Source organism: Botrytis porri (genome assembly GCF_014898465.1).
Source record: "Botrytis porri strain MUCL 3234 chromosome Unknown BPOR_002, whole genome shotgun sequence".
Classification (NCBI taxonomy): domain Eukaryota; kingdom Fungi; phylum Ascomycota; class Leotiomycetes; order Helotiales; family Sclerotiniaceae; genus Botrytis; species Botrytis porri.
In genome coordinates, this window is record NW_024066076.1 from 986,323 (window position 1) to 1,001,957 (window position 15,635).

Here is a 15,635-nt window from a genome sequence, read left to right on the forward strand (position 1 = left end):
TCAAGGGAACTACCGATACACCCTATGGAGGGATTTACTTGATGACAGAGCTAGATCAGGAACAAGCGCTGTCTATCTAGAAGAGGAAGAGCCTCGACGTGTAACATTTGCCGATGAGATCATCCAGAATAACGAGAATGAGCAAATTACACCACAGCTAAATGCTACAGGACAAGCAGGACAAATATACTGCAGAGTCAAGATAAATGGACAAACACAGCCAGCCATGATAGATTCAGGGGCTACAGGAAATTTTATTGCACGAGAAGCTGCAAAGTACCTGGGAATTCCACTCCAAGAGAAACAAGAACCCTACCAATTGCAGTTAGTTGACGGACAGCTAGCAGGATCTGACGGGAACGTTTCTCAAGAGACACGACCAGTACGAATGAGCATAACCCAACACTCAGAGGTTATACAGCTTGACGTTGTGCCATTGGGCCAACAACAGATCATCTTAGGGATGCCATGGTTGAAGGCACACAACCCTAGAATAGATTGGTCACAAGAAACAGTGACATTTGATCAGTGCAAGAACGGTCACGACGACACGTTCAAGGCGTCCGCGAGACGTAACACGCGCCAAGGAGAGTTGAACGCGAACAACACCGGCGACGTAGGACACCCAGTCCAGGGTCCTCCATTAAGAGCGAAGGCCAGTACACCTCCTCTACAAATGCAGAAGCCAACGACACGGCAGGAAATCGCAATCAAGGCAGAAGAGCCTATGATACCAGAACAGTACAAGAAATACGAACATGTGTTCAAGGAACCAGGGATCCATGAGGCTTTACCAGAACACAAGCCATGGGATCATGAAATAATATTGGAGGAAGGCAAGATGCCTGTGCACACCCCAATTTATTCAATGTCAGCCGATGAGCTAAGGACGCTCAAAGAATATATCGACGACAATTTGGCCAAGGGATGGATCAGAGAATCCACGTCCCAAGTGGCAAGTCCAACTATGTGGGTACCCAAGAAAGATGGTACTAAGAGACTAGTTGTGGACTACAGAAAGCTCAACACGCTTACAAAGAAAGATCGATATCCACTTCCATTAGCTACGGAATTAAGAGATCGATTAGGCGGAGCAACAATATTTACCAAGATGGACCTACGAAACGGGTACCACTTGATTAGAATGAAGGAAGGCGAAGAATGGAAAACCGCTTTTAAAACAAGATACGGGCTATACGAATATCAAGTTATGCCATTCGGGCTAACGAACGCACCAGCTACTTTCATGAGACTTATGAACAATGTGCTGTCGCAATACTTGGACACCTGTTGTATATGCTACTTGGACGACATCCTAGTATACTCAAACAACGAGGTCCAACACATCAAAGATGTCAGCAACATTCTTGAAAGTTTAGCCAAAGCCGATTTGCTATGTAAACCAAGCAAATGTGAATTCCATGTTACGGAAACGGAGTTCCTAGGATTCACCGTATCAAGCCAAGGGCTCAAGATGAGCAAAGATAAGGTCAAGGCAGTGCTTGAATGGAAGCAGCCAAATACAGTTAAAGAATTACAGTCCTTTCTAGGATTTGTCAACTTTTACCGAAGGTTTATTAGAGGATATTCAGGGATTACAACATCCTTAACCAACCTAACCAAGAAGGATCAAGGAAGTTTCGAATGGACCACCAAGGCGCAGGAGTCATTCGATACACTCAAACAAGCAGTAGCGAAAGAGCCAATACTGTTAACCTTCGACCCTGAGAAGCCAATCATAGTGGAAACGGATTCCTCAGATTTCGCTATAGGCGCAGTTTTGAGCCAACCAGGCCAGAATGAGAAATGACAACCAATCGCATTCTACTCTCGAAAACTATCACCAGCCGAATTGAATTACGAAATATACGACAAAGAATTACTGGCAATAGTCGATGCATTTAGAGAATGGCGAGTTTATTTGGAAGGATCGAAATACCCAGTACAAGTGTACACAGATCATAAGAACTTGGTTTACTTCACCACAACGAAGCAGTTAAACAGACGACAGGTCAGATGGTCGGAGACCATGGCCAATTACAATTTCAAGATTTCATATGTTAAAGGATCAGAAAACGCTAGAGCCGACGCTCTTAGCCGAAAACCAGAATACCAAGAAAATAAGTCGTACGAATCATACGCAATATTCAAGAAAGAAGGCGAATCACTGGTTTACAATGCACCACAGCTTGCAGCTACTCATATATTGGAAGACAACCATCTCAGAAACCAAATCCAATCACATTACGACAAGGATGCTACAGCTATACGCATACGCAAGGCAATAGAACCAGGATTCACAATAGAAAACGAAACCATACACTTTCATGGAAAAGTATACATTCCGAGTCAAATGGCCAAGGAATTTGTGACGGAACAACATGGGTTGCCGGCACACGGACATCAAGGAATTGCAAGGACATTTGCAAGAATACGGGAAATCAGTTACTTCCCACGAATGAGAACGATAGTTGAAGAAGTTGTTGGAAATTGTGACACCTGCATACGGAACAAGTCATCACGACATGCTCCATATGGTCAGCTCCAGACCCCAGACATGCCTTCTCAGCCATGGAAGTCCATTACATGGGACTTTGTGGTTAAACTACCACTCTCAAAAGATCCTACTACAGGAATTGAGTACGATGCGATACTCAATATAGTAGACAGGCTAACGAAATTTGCATATATGATACCATTCAAGGAAACATGGGATGCTGAGCAACTAGCATATGTGTTCCTCCGGATCATAGTAAGCATACACGGAGTACCAGATGAGATAATCTCGGACAGAGACAAACTCTTTACCTCGAAATTCTGGACTACCTTATTAGCACTTATGGGTATTAAGAGAAAGCTATCAACAGCCTTCCACCCACAGACAGACGGTCAAACAGAGAGGACCAACCAGACAATGGAAGCATATCTTAGATGCTATGTAAATTATCGACAAGACAATTGGGTAGAACTATTACCTATGGCACAATTCGCATATAACACATCGGAAACGGAAACCACGAAAATCACCCCAGCACGAGCTAATTTTGGGTTTAATCCACAAGCGTATAAAATCCCGATACCACAAGAAGTTAATGCCGAATCAGCAATAATACAAGTCGAACAATTAAAGGATTTACAAGAGCAGCTTGCTCTCGATCTAAGATTCATATCATCCAGAACAGCAGCGTACTACAATACGAAACGTAGTATGGAACCTACGCTTAAAGAGGGGGGTAAAGTTTACTTGCTACGACGAAACATCGAAACCAAAAGACCAAGCAATAAACTCGATCACAGGAAATTAGGACCATTCAAGATTGATAAGGTAATAGGAACCGTCAATTATCGGTTAAAACTACCAGACACGATGAATATCCACCCAGTATTCCACATATCCTTACTCGAACCAGCACCACCAGGAGCGCCGAGTGCGCCATTCACCGAAATCGAACCAGTCAACCCCAACGCCATATATGATGTCGAAACAATACTAGATTGTAAATACGTCAGAGGCATAGTCAAATACTTGATCAAATGGTTAGATTACCCACATACCGAAAATTCATGGGAACCGAAAGAAAACCTCAACTGCCCTGAGAAGTTGGAGGCATTTCACCAGAGATACCCGAATTTGCCCAGAAAGAAGGAGATTCCATCGAAACAAGGATCGAAGGATCCAAAGAAGAGTCGAAAGCCAAGGAGTCGCCGCTAGGACCAGCGACAGGAGCAGACGTCATCTCCTTTTCTCTCTCAACACGCTCTTTCTCTAGTCTTTCCTTTTCTTCCAGAGCATCAAGCTCATCCAAATATTTTAGGCCACGGTCAGCCATTTTCTTCCTACGTTCGCGAAGAAATTTCTTTTGTTTACGAAGGCGAACCACCTTGGCCATCGCTTCTTGGGAAGCCGCGACCGCGCGCTCTTCCTCTTCATCCAATTTCTCTTCTTGACGATCTAGGGAAGCCCAGTCAGAGGCACGAGGAACTTCTCGATCCCAATCATCCTCCAGAGCAAATTCAGCATCACAAGAAACTCGGGAGCGCACGCACTCCGAACAACGAGTCCTTTGGGGATTGCCGTAATCCTTAACACAGCGCAAACCTTGCTCACGGCAATGAGAACACGGAGACATTTCGACACCACAGGAATCAATCAGCTGAGCAAGGATTAATTGTTCTTCACGTTTTCTGGCTGTTATTCGAATTTTATTAACAGTTGACGACATAGTTAAAAGACAAGGAGGTACGGTACGATATGAACATCATGTGGGGACAGGTAGCACTATATTAACGCTTGGGACAAGCGCTAGACTAGGAAGGGGATAGTGTTACGACAGACATCACATGACACATTCGCGTGTCACGTGAGGGAGCCTTGGGGAGCTACGGGCTCCAGGAGCATACGGATCCCAGGGGCTCCAGAGGACGAAGGTCTATATAACAGAATGAGTTTCATTATAATATGGAGCTTCGTGCTCAAGAACAATCATTAGTTTCATTACTATAGTTACGAGAATTGCAACCAGTTACAACCTTATTGAATTCCTACTTGAAGTCTAGTCTAAACCACCTCGAGAGATCTCTAGACACTTCCACGTGACCCTAGAGGCAGCTCCCGTAACAGAAACAAGTTTAGAATGGTTGAAACACTTCGATAAGTACACTAAGAATCGAAGAAAGGGCAAATATTGAATGTTGGTGCTGGATAAGCATGAAAGCCATGAATCAATAGCTTTTCAAGTATATTGTAAAGAGAATGATATTATATGTTTATGTTTATTATTGTATTCAAATCATTTAATTCAATCATTTGATGTTGATTGTTTTAGCAATCTAAAACGTTCATATGGTGGTCAAATTGATGGATTTATTAAGGCATATATCAATCATATTTCAAAGATTGAATTCTTTATAGCTTTTAAAGCTGTATACAAGGAATCAATCATCTTTCAGAATATAAAATCAGAATTCTAAGGAACAGGTTTAATCCTATTTAATCCTGAAGTTGTATTTTCGAAATTAGATATTCGAATTCGCATATTTACCCCCCCTTCTTTCGATCTAGATCAATGAATCTCTCAAACCCCTTGCAACTCAACTGAAGCTTTTTCTTAATCAATATTAGTTAAATCTCGAATAATTCGTTATCAAGTAAGCTCTTCTCTATTTATATTTAAGATTGTATTAGCTTTAATTAAGAGTACAGAAAGATTAGCTTATAAAAATATACTTTTAAATATAAAGAATTGTATATTTCGAGTAGTAAATGAAGCATTAAGCAAGTATTGATATACAAAAAAAACCTAATTATATTAAGGAGAAATGCTTACTAAACAAAAGGCTCTTGATATATTATTTCAGTAAGAGGTTGATATTTAGATTCAATATAATGAGTATCAAAAAGAGGGAAATTCTAATGGGGAAGTATCTTCTAATCGATGTTGTAGTAAATACGGAAAGACAGGTTATAATACAAGAACCTATCAAAATAATATAATAGATTCTAGATTATTAGACTCTTAATAGTTTTAATCAATTGATTTAATTGTTGTTGAATAATATAGCTTTGGAGTAACAATTCGAGGTAAAAGTGGCCGATCCACTGATATGACCGACCCACTAATAAACTACGTTATATGTAATAATCTTAATATATTATTTAGAGATATTAACAATTAATATCTATATAGTGAATAAAGTTTAAAATAAATATTAATATTTTATTAATATTTTATTATAATAAAGGTATTTAAGAAATATTGTCCTTCTATAATACATAATATAATATGTAGTATAATATACAATACTATAAATAATCTTATTATATTAATTAAAAGAATTCCTCTTACTTCTATTAAGATTAATTTAATTAAAGCTATTGGAAAAGTAAAGTTTACTTTAAATTAATCAAAAGAATTATCTTCTTAATTTCGATAAGTCTCGAGAAGATTAAAAGTTTTTTTTATAATTCTTTTAAAATGTAGTTCTATAAGCTTTCTTATTATAAAATGAAGACTTTCAATATCTTTCATTATTACTTATAATAATAAATATCAATTACTTAGATTCAATATTGAATTCAATTCAGAATTATTTATAAAAACTGAGAGAAAAGGATTAATTATAATTATTCAATTATTATTAATGAATTCTTGAATTTTTTTTATAATAATTCAATCGAATATTATTATTAAGATTAACACTTTTATTAAGATTGAAATCTTCTTAGCGTTATTTTTAATTATTATTATTTAAAAGTTATTATTAGAAATATTACAAATACTAAGATATAGTATATAAAATGGTCCTCTTTTTTAATATATAATATATGAAAATTTTATATAATAATAAATACTAGTATTTAATCAATGATTTTTAAATGCTATATATCAAACATAAACGTCATAATATTTAACATACTATCCTTTAAATATTATATATATTAGATTTATTTCGACTATTAAACAGGCCCTAATACTATATACATATAAAAAATAGAAACTCTTACTTAATGAGATTCAATTTAAGCGATCTAATCAATCAAAATGAATTTTAACTTTATTAATATCATAGTATAATATAATATCTAAAAAAATTTATCATTTTTTAAATAAAACTATTTTTATTAAATTAAATAAAGAATTAAAAAGTAATAATTATATAAAATAGATTAAAAGCATTTGAATGGGATAATTTTTATAATTATAATTTCAAATATAGAACTAATATAAAGAATTAAAGTTTGTATATATTATTTTTAAGGCGAATTAATGATTTAATGATTTTCTTAATATTATTAATAGTATATATATAATATATACTATATATAAATACATATATATCTTAATATTAATCAACTTAATTAAACTAGGAATTTATTACTAGAATTATTATTATTATTATTATTATTATTATTATTATTATCAAAAATAATAATAAAAAGGATTAAAGAAGTTAAAAGAAGTTAAATTAACTTCGTCTATAAGCTCTCAATACAATTATTATTTAAAATTATATTTAAAAATCTATAACGTAACGTATGGGGAACTCGGACATATGGGGAACTCGGACACTTTTTCAATTATTCTACACGCGATCTTGTTCTACGAGCCACACAATCCTCCAATTCCAATTCCGAATCACTTGAACTATTCTCTAGCTCTTCTTCTTCAATCTCTTCTTCTGATTCTTCAATTGGGCGTTTGCGTGGCCGTCCTCGTGGCTTTTTCTCCTTCGGTTTTTCCTCCGCCTCACGTACCATTTTCAATACTTCCTTAGTACTAAAGACAAATTGACCTTGTAATTTGACTCTTTTGCCTTTAGTTCTTTTCTTTCGAGTCTCAATTACCTCCTGAGCATCAGAGAGCTGTTTCCGAAGTAGGGCTATCTCAGCATTTTGAGATTCTACAAGCCTAGTCATTCTCTTGGCATATCGACGAGTTGGCGATGCAGGAGAACCACTGCTTGCTAGAGCTGTATTAAAGATCTGATTTGCTTGCCTTAGTTCTGTTCCATCTGGAGGAGAACTCCTGAGTATAGACAAGTCTAGGTCTTGATTGGGGGTTCTCATTTGTGGAGTAGAAGGTTGCTGGGAGGAGTTAAATGGTAATGAATCGAGTACTTTTCGTGGGGCAAAAGGTACTAAACCAGCTCCTCTCCAGCCAGCTTTAATATTAGAAGAATTCAATGCTTTTTTTCTAATATTTTGAAAGAGTTCTACCCATTCAGCTCTTTGGATTCGCTTTACACCAGCTCGAGAATATCGATCGACCTCTAAAGCATGATATCGTTTCATTGGCCCATACACCGCAATATCAAGTGGCTGAAGCAAGTGAGAGCAATGAGGAGGTAATATAAGTAAATCAATATCATTATCTATACAGAAAGCAATAAAGCTACCTGTAATATGGCTTGAATGGCCATCCATGATCAAAAGTCGAGGTCGGTCACCTGACACTTTCTTGGATTCTGGTTCGAAAACCCTTTTTAACCATTCTAATCCATGGCTATTTGAGGTCCATCCATTTGTACTAGTAGAGAACTGCCAGCTTTGAGGTGTGTCCTTTGGAATCCATGCAGAATTCGTATTCTGAGCCTTGAAAATGACCATAGGTGATAGAGCATTTCCAGCTGCATTGACACATTCAAATGCAGTTATCCATTCTTGCTTGCCAGCTGTAACTTTCCAATTCGATTTCTGAGTAGAATCGACTATAATGCGCGTACTTTGAGTACTTCCAACTCCAAATCCGGTTTCATCCATATTATACATATCATCTAATTCATACTTTCGCTCAATGAGACGCGTGCGAAACGCGTCAAACCAAGCCTGAATATTCTCCGGAGTTGCTTCTTTAGCCCGATTAGACTCTAATTGACGTGAATAGCATGTTTTAAGTTCTGGATGTCGTTTTTGGAATCTATAGATCCATTCGTGGCCTATAGGTGGAATTTCTGTCGAGGTAGGATTTCGAGATGACGCGACCCGAACGCGTCGAAGACGAATTTCGTCGGCCATTTCCTTCACCAACATAGGTGTAGCAGGGAATCCAGTGATGGTAAGTCGTGAAATCCATCGTACAAGAGTATTTTCTTCTACGTTTGAAAGAATTTGAGCCATTTCGTGGGTTTGGGAACGTGTTTTCTTCCCAGCCAGCCTATCAGCTAGGGTAGACTTAGGGACTTCAAAATGCTCTGCAGCCTTTCTAATTGATTTAAATTCTTTCAATTGAAGTGAAATTATAGCCTTTTGAAGCTTCTCTTCAATTTGAGCAGATGTAGAAGGTGATTGGGTATGCATAATAAAAGTTATTGCGGTTTCAAGTTGGTGATGGGCTAAAAGTGTCCGAGTTCCCCATACGTTACGTTATATAATAATTATTATTATTAATACTGAGAGATATAATAAAAGCAAATCAGTATAGTTAGATAATCGAGAATAAGCTATAGTAATAATATATGGAATGAAAAGGATGAAACTATTTTCTTATTTTTAATAGTTTAAGAACAGATTTATTTCTTTAATTAATATATCGAAATTGATTTTTCTATGAATTAAACTATTAAACCTATATTTAATAGATGAACGAATAATGAGACAGGTTTAGAATAATTGAAATACTTTAATAAGTATATTAAAAATTAAAGAAAAAGCAAATATTAAATATTAGTACTAAATAGGTATAAAAATTATAAATAAATAGCTTTTCAAGTATACTATAAAGAGAATGATATTATATATTTATGTTTATTATTATATTCAAGTTATTTAATTCAATTATTTAATATTAATTATTTTAACAATCCAAAATGTTTATATAATAATTAAATTAATAAATTTATTAAGGTAACTTATATATTAATTATATTTTAAAGAATGAATTCTTTATAGTTTTTAAAACTGTATATAAGGAATTAATTATTTTTTAGAATATAAAATCAGGATTTCAAGGAATAGGTTCAATCTTATTTAATTCTGAAACTATACTCTCGAAATTAAATATTCACATTTGTATACCTATCCTTTCTTCTTTCAAATTAGATTAATAAATCTTTTAAACCCTTTATAATACAATTAAAGCTCTTTTTCAATCAATATTAATTAAATTTTGAATAACTTATTATCAATTAAATTCATTTATATTTATATTTGAGATTGTATTAACTTTAATTAAAGATATAAAGTAATTGGCTTATAAAAATACACTTTTAAATATAAAGATTTATATACTTTAAATAACAAATAAAATATTAAATAAGTATTAATATATATAAGAAACCTAATTATATTAAGAAGGAGTGCTTATTAAATAAAAAGCTTTTAATATATTATCTTAATAAAAGATTAATATTCAGATTCAATATAATAAATATTAAAAAGAGAATAAATTTAATAAGGAAGTATCTTCTATTTAATATTGTAATAAATATAAAAAGACAAATTACAATATAAAAATCTATCAAAATAATATAATAGATTTTAAATTGTTAAATTCTAAATAGTTTTAATTAATTGATTTAATTGTTATTGAATAATATAGATTTGAAAGTGTAAATTGATGTAAAAGTGATATACACACTGATATAATGTATGTACTGATAAACTATATTAATATTTCGTTTGAGGTACAGAATCAATTAATCGAATTGATTCCATAGTTCCGATTGGATGTTCGGAATCTTCCATATGATATGTTTCCATACTCTTGAACCACCTTCTGATACGCGTGAAACCATACGCCAAGTCCTTCTTTTGCTGCCCCATGGAACCCCTCCGCCTGTCGTGAACATTGTGTAAATTGCTTCAGAGGTATCGTGATAATGCTACTTGTCGTTCGGCGTCTAGGATCTCAATTGAATCTGATCGCAAATCAGATAAATGCATAGTCGGACGGGTTTCATGCTTATCTTCTTTTGATGGCTATCCTGTTTCGGGGGGCCTATCGACAACTCGATTGATTTAATTTTCAATTTTTGATTGTTTAAAATCTCCAATTACATCTCTTCATCATCACAATTCGACAAATTGCGATTAATCTCCTAGCTTTCTAGTATTATTGCAATCAGAGATTTATACTCAGAGCCAACATACAGGCTTAGATCTCGACTTTGCTGGCCGTTTTCAATATCAGATAGAGGCCCTAAGATTGTGGGGAAATATTCGTGGTCGACTATCAAACGCTCAACTTGACAGCATCTGCGGTAACCTTCTTCCAATAAACTTTGGGTGCGAAACGCGGGGCTGAAATTCTCCAAGTATTACAAGACGGAGTTGAGAACACGAGAACAGGTGAGTTCCAGAGTTTCGGACCCTCAAAAAGTTTATTCTGACATCCGAAACACACTTGATATGTTGTTGTTTGAATAACGATCACCCCCTTGAGAGATTTGGATCTTCTGTTACGGACTACGCAGGTATGCAAATGCTAGAACGGGATTGTATTCAACGAGGAAGAAACTCATCCAAGGATAGCACCGATTATATACGCGTCTGGCTCTCTATTGTTCCATTTTCGCAAACCTTTCTAGAATTTCTAGAATGGTGTTTGCCGGGAGGGACCGCCTGAGTTTATACTGAAACATGGAAGAGCTCTGGATTAATGAGTTGGATTTTACTCCTTATAGCCTGACTATAAGATCAGAGGTTAATTCGTGAAGCGTAAACAGCAATTAAGATCACCTTCTCTATTTCTTCATTCGTTTACTTAATATATTTAACATGAGAACTACATTCGCTTCTGCACTCCTGGTGAGCGCCGTCACATTTCCTTCCCTCTCTTGCGCACAAAAGTTTGTTCAAGTCCCCATAGCGCGAGTCACCAATGGTGACACGTTCGTCGCAGCAGTCAATGTCGCCGTTGGCAACCCACCGCAAAATATGACCGCCATCTTGGACACAGGCAGCAGTGATTTCTGGGTACCAGCAAGTGGGAGCAAACTCTGCGCCGATCCAAAAAACCAGTGCATTGCATCCGACAAAAAGTTTTCCACAGGTTCCTTCGCTTCCAATAGCTCTACTACTTTTGTGGCAGGAAATCCGAATTTTTTTGCAATCTATACTGGCGGTGTGAATGTCACGGGGACATTTATGCAAGACTCGGTTCGTCTTGGAAATACTGAACTCAAGAATAATACCATGGGTTTGAGTACCCAGGGTTTCTTACCCAGCGCCCTCTTTCCAGTTATGGGCATTGGTTTTGCGACTCAAGAGTTCTCTGCGACGAAGCAGAGCCCAACGCCATATGAAAACCTCCCATTGGCTATGAAATCGGCAGGTTTGACCAATACCGCTGCCTATGGTATTTACCTCAACGATTTCAGTATGCATTTCCTATCCTTTACATATAAGAGATTTTACTAATATATATCCCAGGGTCTACTGAAGGTTCGATCATTTTTGGAGGTATGGATACCGCCAAGTTCACCGGCAACATGACCATGCTGCCCATACTCGAAAATTCCAATGGCCAAGCTACCGAATTCGTAATATCAGCTACTTCTCTTGCAATCACAGGAGGCTCCAACAATAAACGTGCCACCATGAATATATCTCTACCAAGCAGAAATACTCCCGTACTTTTGGATACCGGAAACCCTTCAATTGACGTCCCATTATCCGCCGTCGAAGCCATCGGCACCGCCCTCAACGCGAACCCAGGCCCAGACGGTTCAATGCAGGTCACCTGTAACATAGCCACCAAGGGCATGAACATGGTTTTCGGATTCTCAGATACCACGATCCAAGTCCCCATCGAGATGATGCTCACGCCTGCAAAAAACAAAGATGGCACGCAAGCAAAAGATAACAATGGCAACAACCTATGCATCGTTCCGGTGAACCCCACTGCGAATGAAGATGATCTTCTATCGTTCGGAGCCCCGTTTTTCTCGGCCGCTTATGCGGTAATGGATTTGCAGAATAAGAGGATTGGACTTGCGCAGGCGAAGGTTAATGCGACAGAGTCGAATGTTCAGGAGATTATGGCTGAGGGGGGGAATTCTTCGGTGGCGGTTCGCGCGGAGATTAGCTCTAGGGGGTGGAATAATCCTAGGAGACGTATAAATGGGGATCCATTGTGAGGATTCTAATATCATACGCTTCGAATCTTTTCAAAATTACCAGCAGGGTGAAAAGGACTGCTGTAAGTCGGATACCCTATTTTCGGGCCACCCCCCTTTTGAACCACTTTTTATACCAAAAATGGAATTTTTAATTTTCTTATTTATGAATAGAATTTATTGAAAATTTATATATATATAATTTAGATCATTTTTAGTTTAACTTAAAAATTTCAGATTTTTAGGAATTTTCTGTATTAAGATTTAAAACTTCAAAATATTGATTTTTAAATTTGTATGAGAATCACATACAAATTTGAAACTTTTATAAAATCTTTAATAACTTTTTAATAAAAATTATTAAAAATAAACTATAAAATTTTATTATAAATTTATAACATGTTTATTTTGAAGGATTCAGAAAAAAAAGAAAATTTCCTATAAATAGATATTTAAAAGAATACCTTCAAAATTATAGGGATTATTTATACTACTTCAAACTCATTATATACTATATCTTTATATTTGTTAATTTTTTTGAATTTTTTTTTGAATTTTTATATAAATTTAAGCTCAAAAGTTTCAAAAAGATATACAGTTTTCTTTTGATGATTATTATTAAAAATTTATTAAAGATTTTATAAAAGTTCTAAATTTATATGTGATTCTTATATAAATTAAAAAATCGATATTTTAAAGCTTTAGATCTCAATACAAAAAAATCCTAAAAATCTAAAATTTTCAGATTAAATTCAAAACGATCTGAATTATATATATACTAATTTTCAATAAATTTTATCCATAAATAAGAAAGTTAAAAATTCCATTTTTTGAGATTTTTAGTGGTAAAGAGTGGCCCAAAACAGGGGTGGCCCGAAAGTAGGGGTACCCGACTTAGTGCATCACCATGGTAGATCCAGCCGCGTTGAATGCGACAGTCTCACTCGTACCATAATAAAGAGCATTCAAAACGCTCAATTTTACAGGATACCCGAGTTTTAGATTTCTACCATAGTTAGATCAAGGATATATAAACCTCTAATAAGTCGCCACCACTCTCCTCAAGTTCTGTACCTAGTTCACAAAAAATAAATCATCAAACTACCTCCAAAAGTCTTACGTGAGTGGGTGACTCAATCTGCACAGTGAACTTTAATTTATTCCTCCTCTCTTTCTCTCAAACGAAAAACGATAAGTTTTCATATCCCACAGCTGGGAATGAGGGATATTTCTGGATGTGCAGACAGTGATAGGTTCTATGGGACTTGAGAAAAAGACGCGTATCTTGTTCTTAAGATTTTGGGGGATAAGTCGTGCTTGACTGATGTTGAGATTGTAAATAATGTGACCTGTGAACTTCAAACGCGTTTCTCAGAATCTCGACTCTTTCCCTTTTCCCCTTCTCTACTTACTTTCAATTTAATCACAAGAGCCTCCATCAAGAAGTCTCGAAACATATCTCCAAATCACACTATAAACTACAAACCATCCTATATCCAGAATCAAGAAAAGCACCAAGCCCTCGAAAGAGCCGTACGCGGCGCTTCACCCATACAATCGGAGATAATCCCCTCTTGAACCCAATCTACTAACACAGATCTCATGAACACATTTCATAACCTCCTCTCGTTAGGAATAAGAAAATTCATATTAAAATCCCTGACAATACTTGCAAGACTAACGCTAATATAATAGATGGTATTGAGGTGAAGTAGTTATATCATTGGTTTATTCGAGTTTAGACAAGTGAGAAGATACCTATGAGGATATCGATAATTGATATGAACATAACATTTTTCTAGAAGAAGGAAGTTAATTTGAGAAGAGGGAGGGGTGAGTAACTATACACTATAAAATGTGATGGGTAATTTATAAGTTATTGAGGAGTGGAATGTAAGTGGATGAGACATTTCATAAGGCAGAGCCGTGTATTTCCTATTCTATTTCTATTTCGGGAGTGCAATTTTGGAAGAAATGGAGCATCGTATGTCTACCCTCCATTCCCCTGATTTCTTCTCAAACTTCCAATCACATATAGTCCCATACTCCCGCAGGCATCATTATCAACCCTCCCCCCCACTACAAATCACACCTACCTACCTACCTACTTTCTCACACCCTTTCTCATCCACTCAAAACACATACACAATTTATCATATATATAGCACAAGTACGCCCCAAAGACTCACTTCTACCCAACACACCCCTTCCCTCCCCTCACCCCAAAGAAAGACTTCCCATCCTTACCATAACTTATCAGATCACAAAATGATCAGCTGCGTTCGCATCACAATCTATCAAATGGATGAAAACACATAAGCATACAAACATACAAATACACAGTATTCATGAGCAAAAAGATGAAAGAAACTCATTTAATATTATTCATCCAGACTTTCACAACGCTAAGAAAAGGCAGCAAGAAGCGGAGAGGGAAAGGAGATGCATGGCACCGCACTCTCCATCCTCTTGCTCTGCCAATTCTCAACCCAACCCACCTACCCCTACTCCTCTCTCGTATTCACAAACGGATAATTCCCAAAGGCTTCGCGCATTGCACCCCCCCTTAGCTCTACTCTCCGTCCAACCCTAGTCTCCCAAATTGCCCCCTCCCCACTCCACAATCCTCCATATTCTCTCAGCACAACTTTTCTCCCTTTCACCCACCCAATAACCATATCCGACTCTCGATATTTAAGCGCTATACCAAAGCCCACAAGTGATTGTCCACACTCATCAATCCAGCGCAAGAGGTATTCCGCCATCTACTTGACAAGATAGATTAATGCATAACATTCTATACGATGATCTATAAAGAAGAGGGGAAGAGGCCAATCGGGACTTAGTTGGAGGTCATGATAGGGGTATGGAAAGAGAAATGAAAGAAGACGGAAAGATGAGAGGGATGCGAAAGGAATAGATAAATGGAGAAGAAAGCTGATAAAGATAAATCTGAAGGTATGATTTTCATCACGCCATGTAAGTGCGACGTTGCGGTAGTGATCTAGGCAAGCTGCTGTCCGGACAAAATTAAGACTAGATGATTTGTATGAGCTTACTGGACCTTTGGTCTTCTAACA

General features: G+C 36.4%; 1 protein-coding gene across 1 annotated transcript; it reads left to right on the top strand.

The window, feature by feature from the left end:
- Positions 1-11,215: 11,215 nt before the first annotated feature.
- Positions 11,216-12,576, top strand: EAF01_001354 (uncharacterized protein; the record flags this gene model as incomplete). Its single annotated transcript, XM_038909604.1, has 2 exons — positions 11,216-11,816; positions 11,870-12,576. The coding sequence occupies 2 exons, from the start codon at positions 11,216-11,218 to the stop codon at positions 12,574-12,576; spliced, it is 1,308 nt and encodes a 435-aa protein (XP_038774416.1).
- Between the last annotated feature and the right edge of the window lie 3,059 nt (positions 12,577-15,635).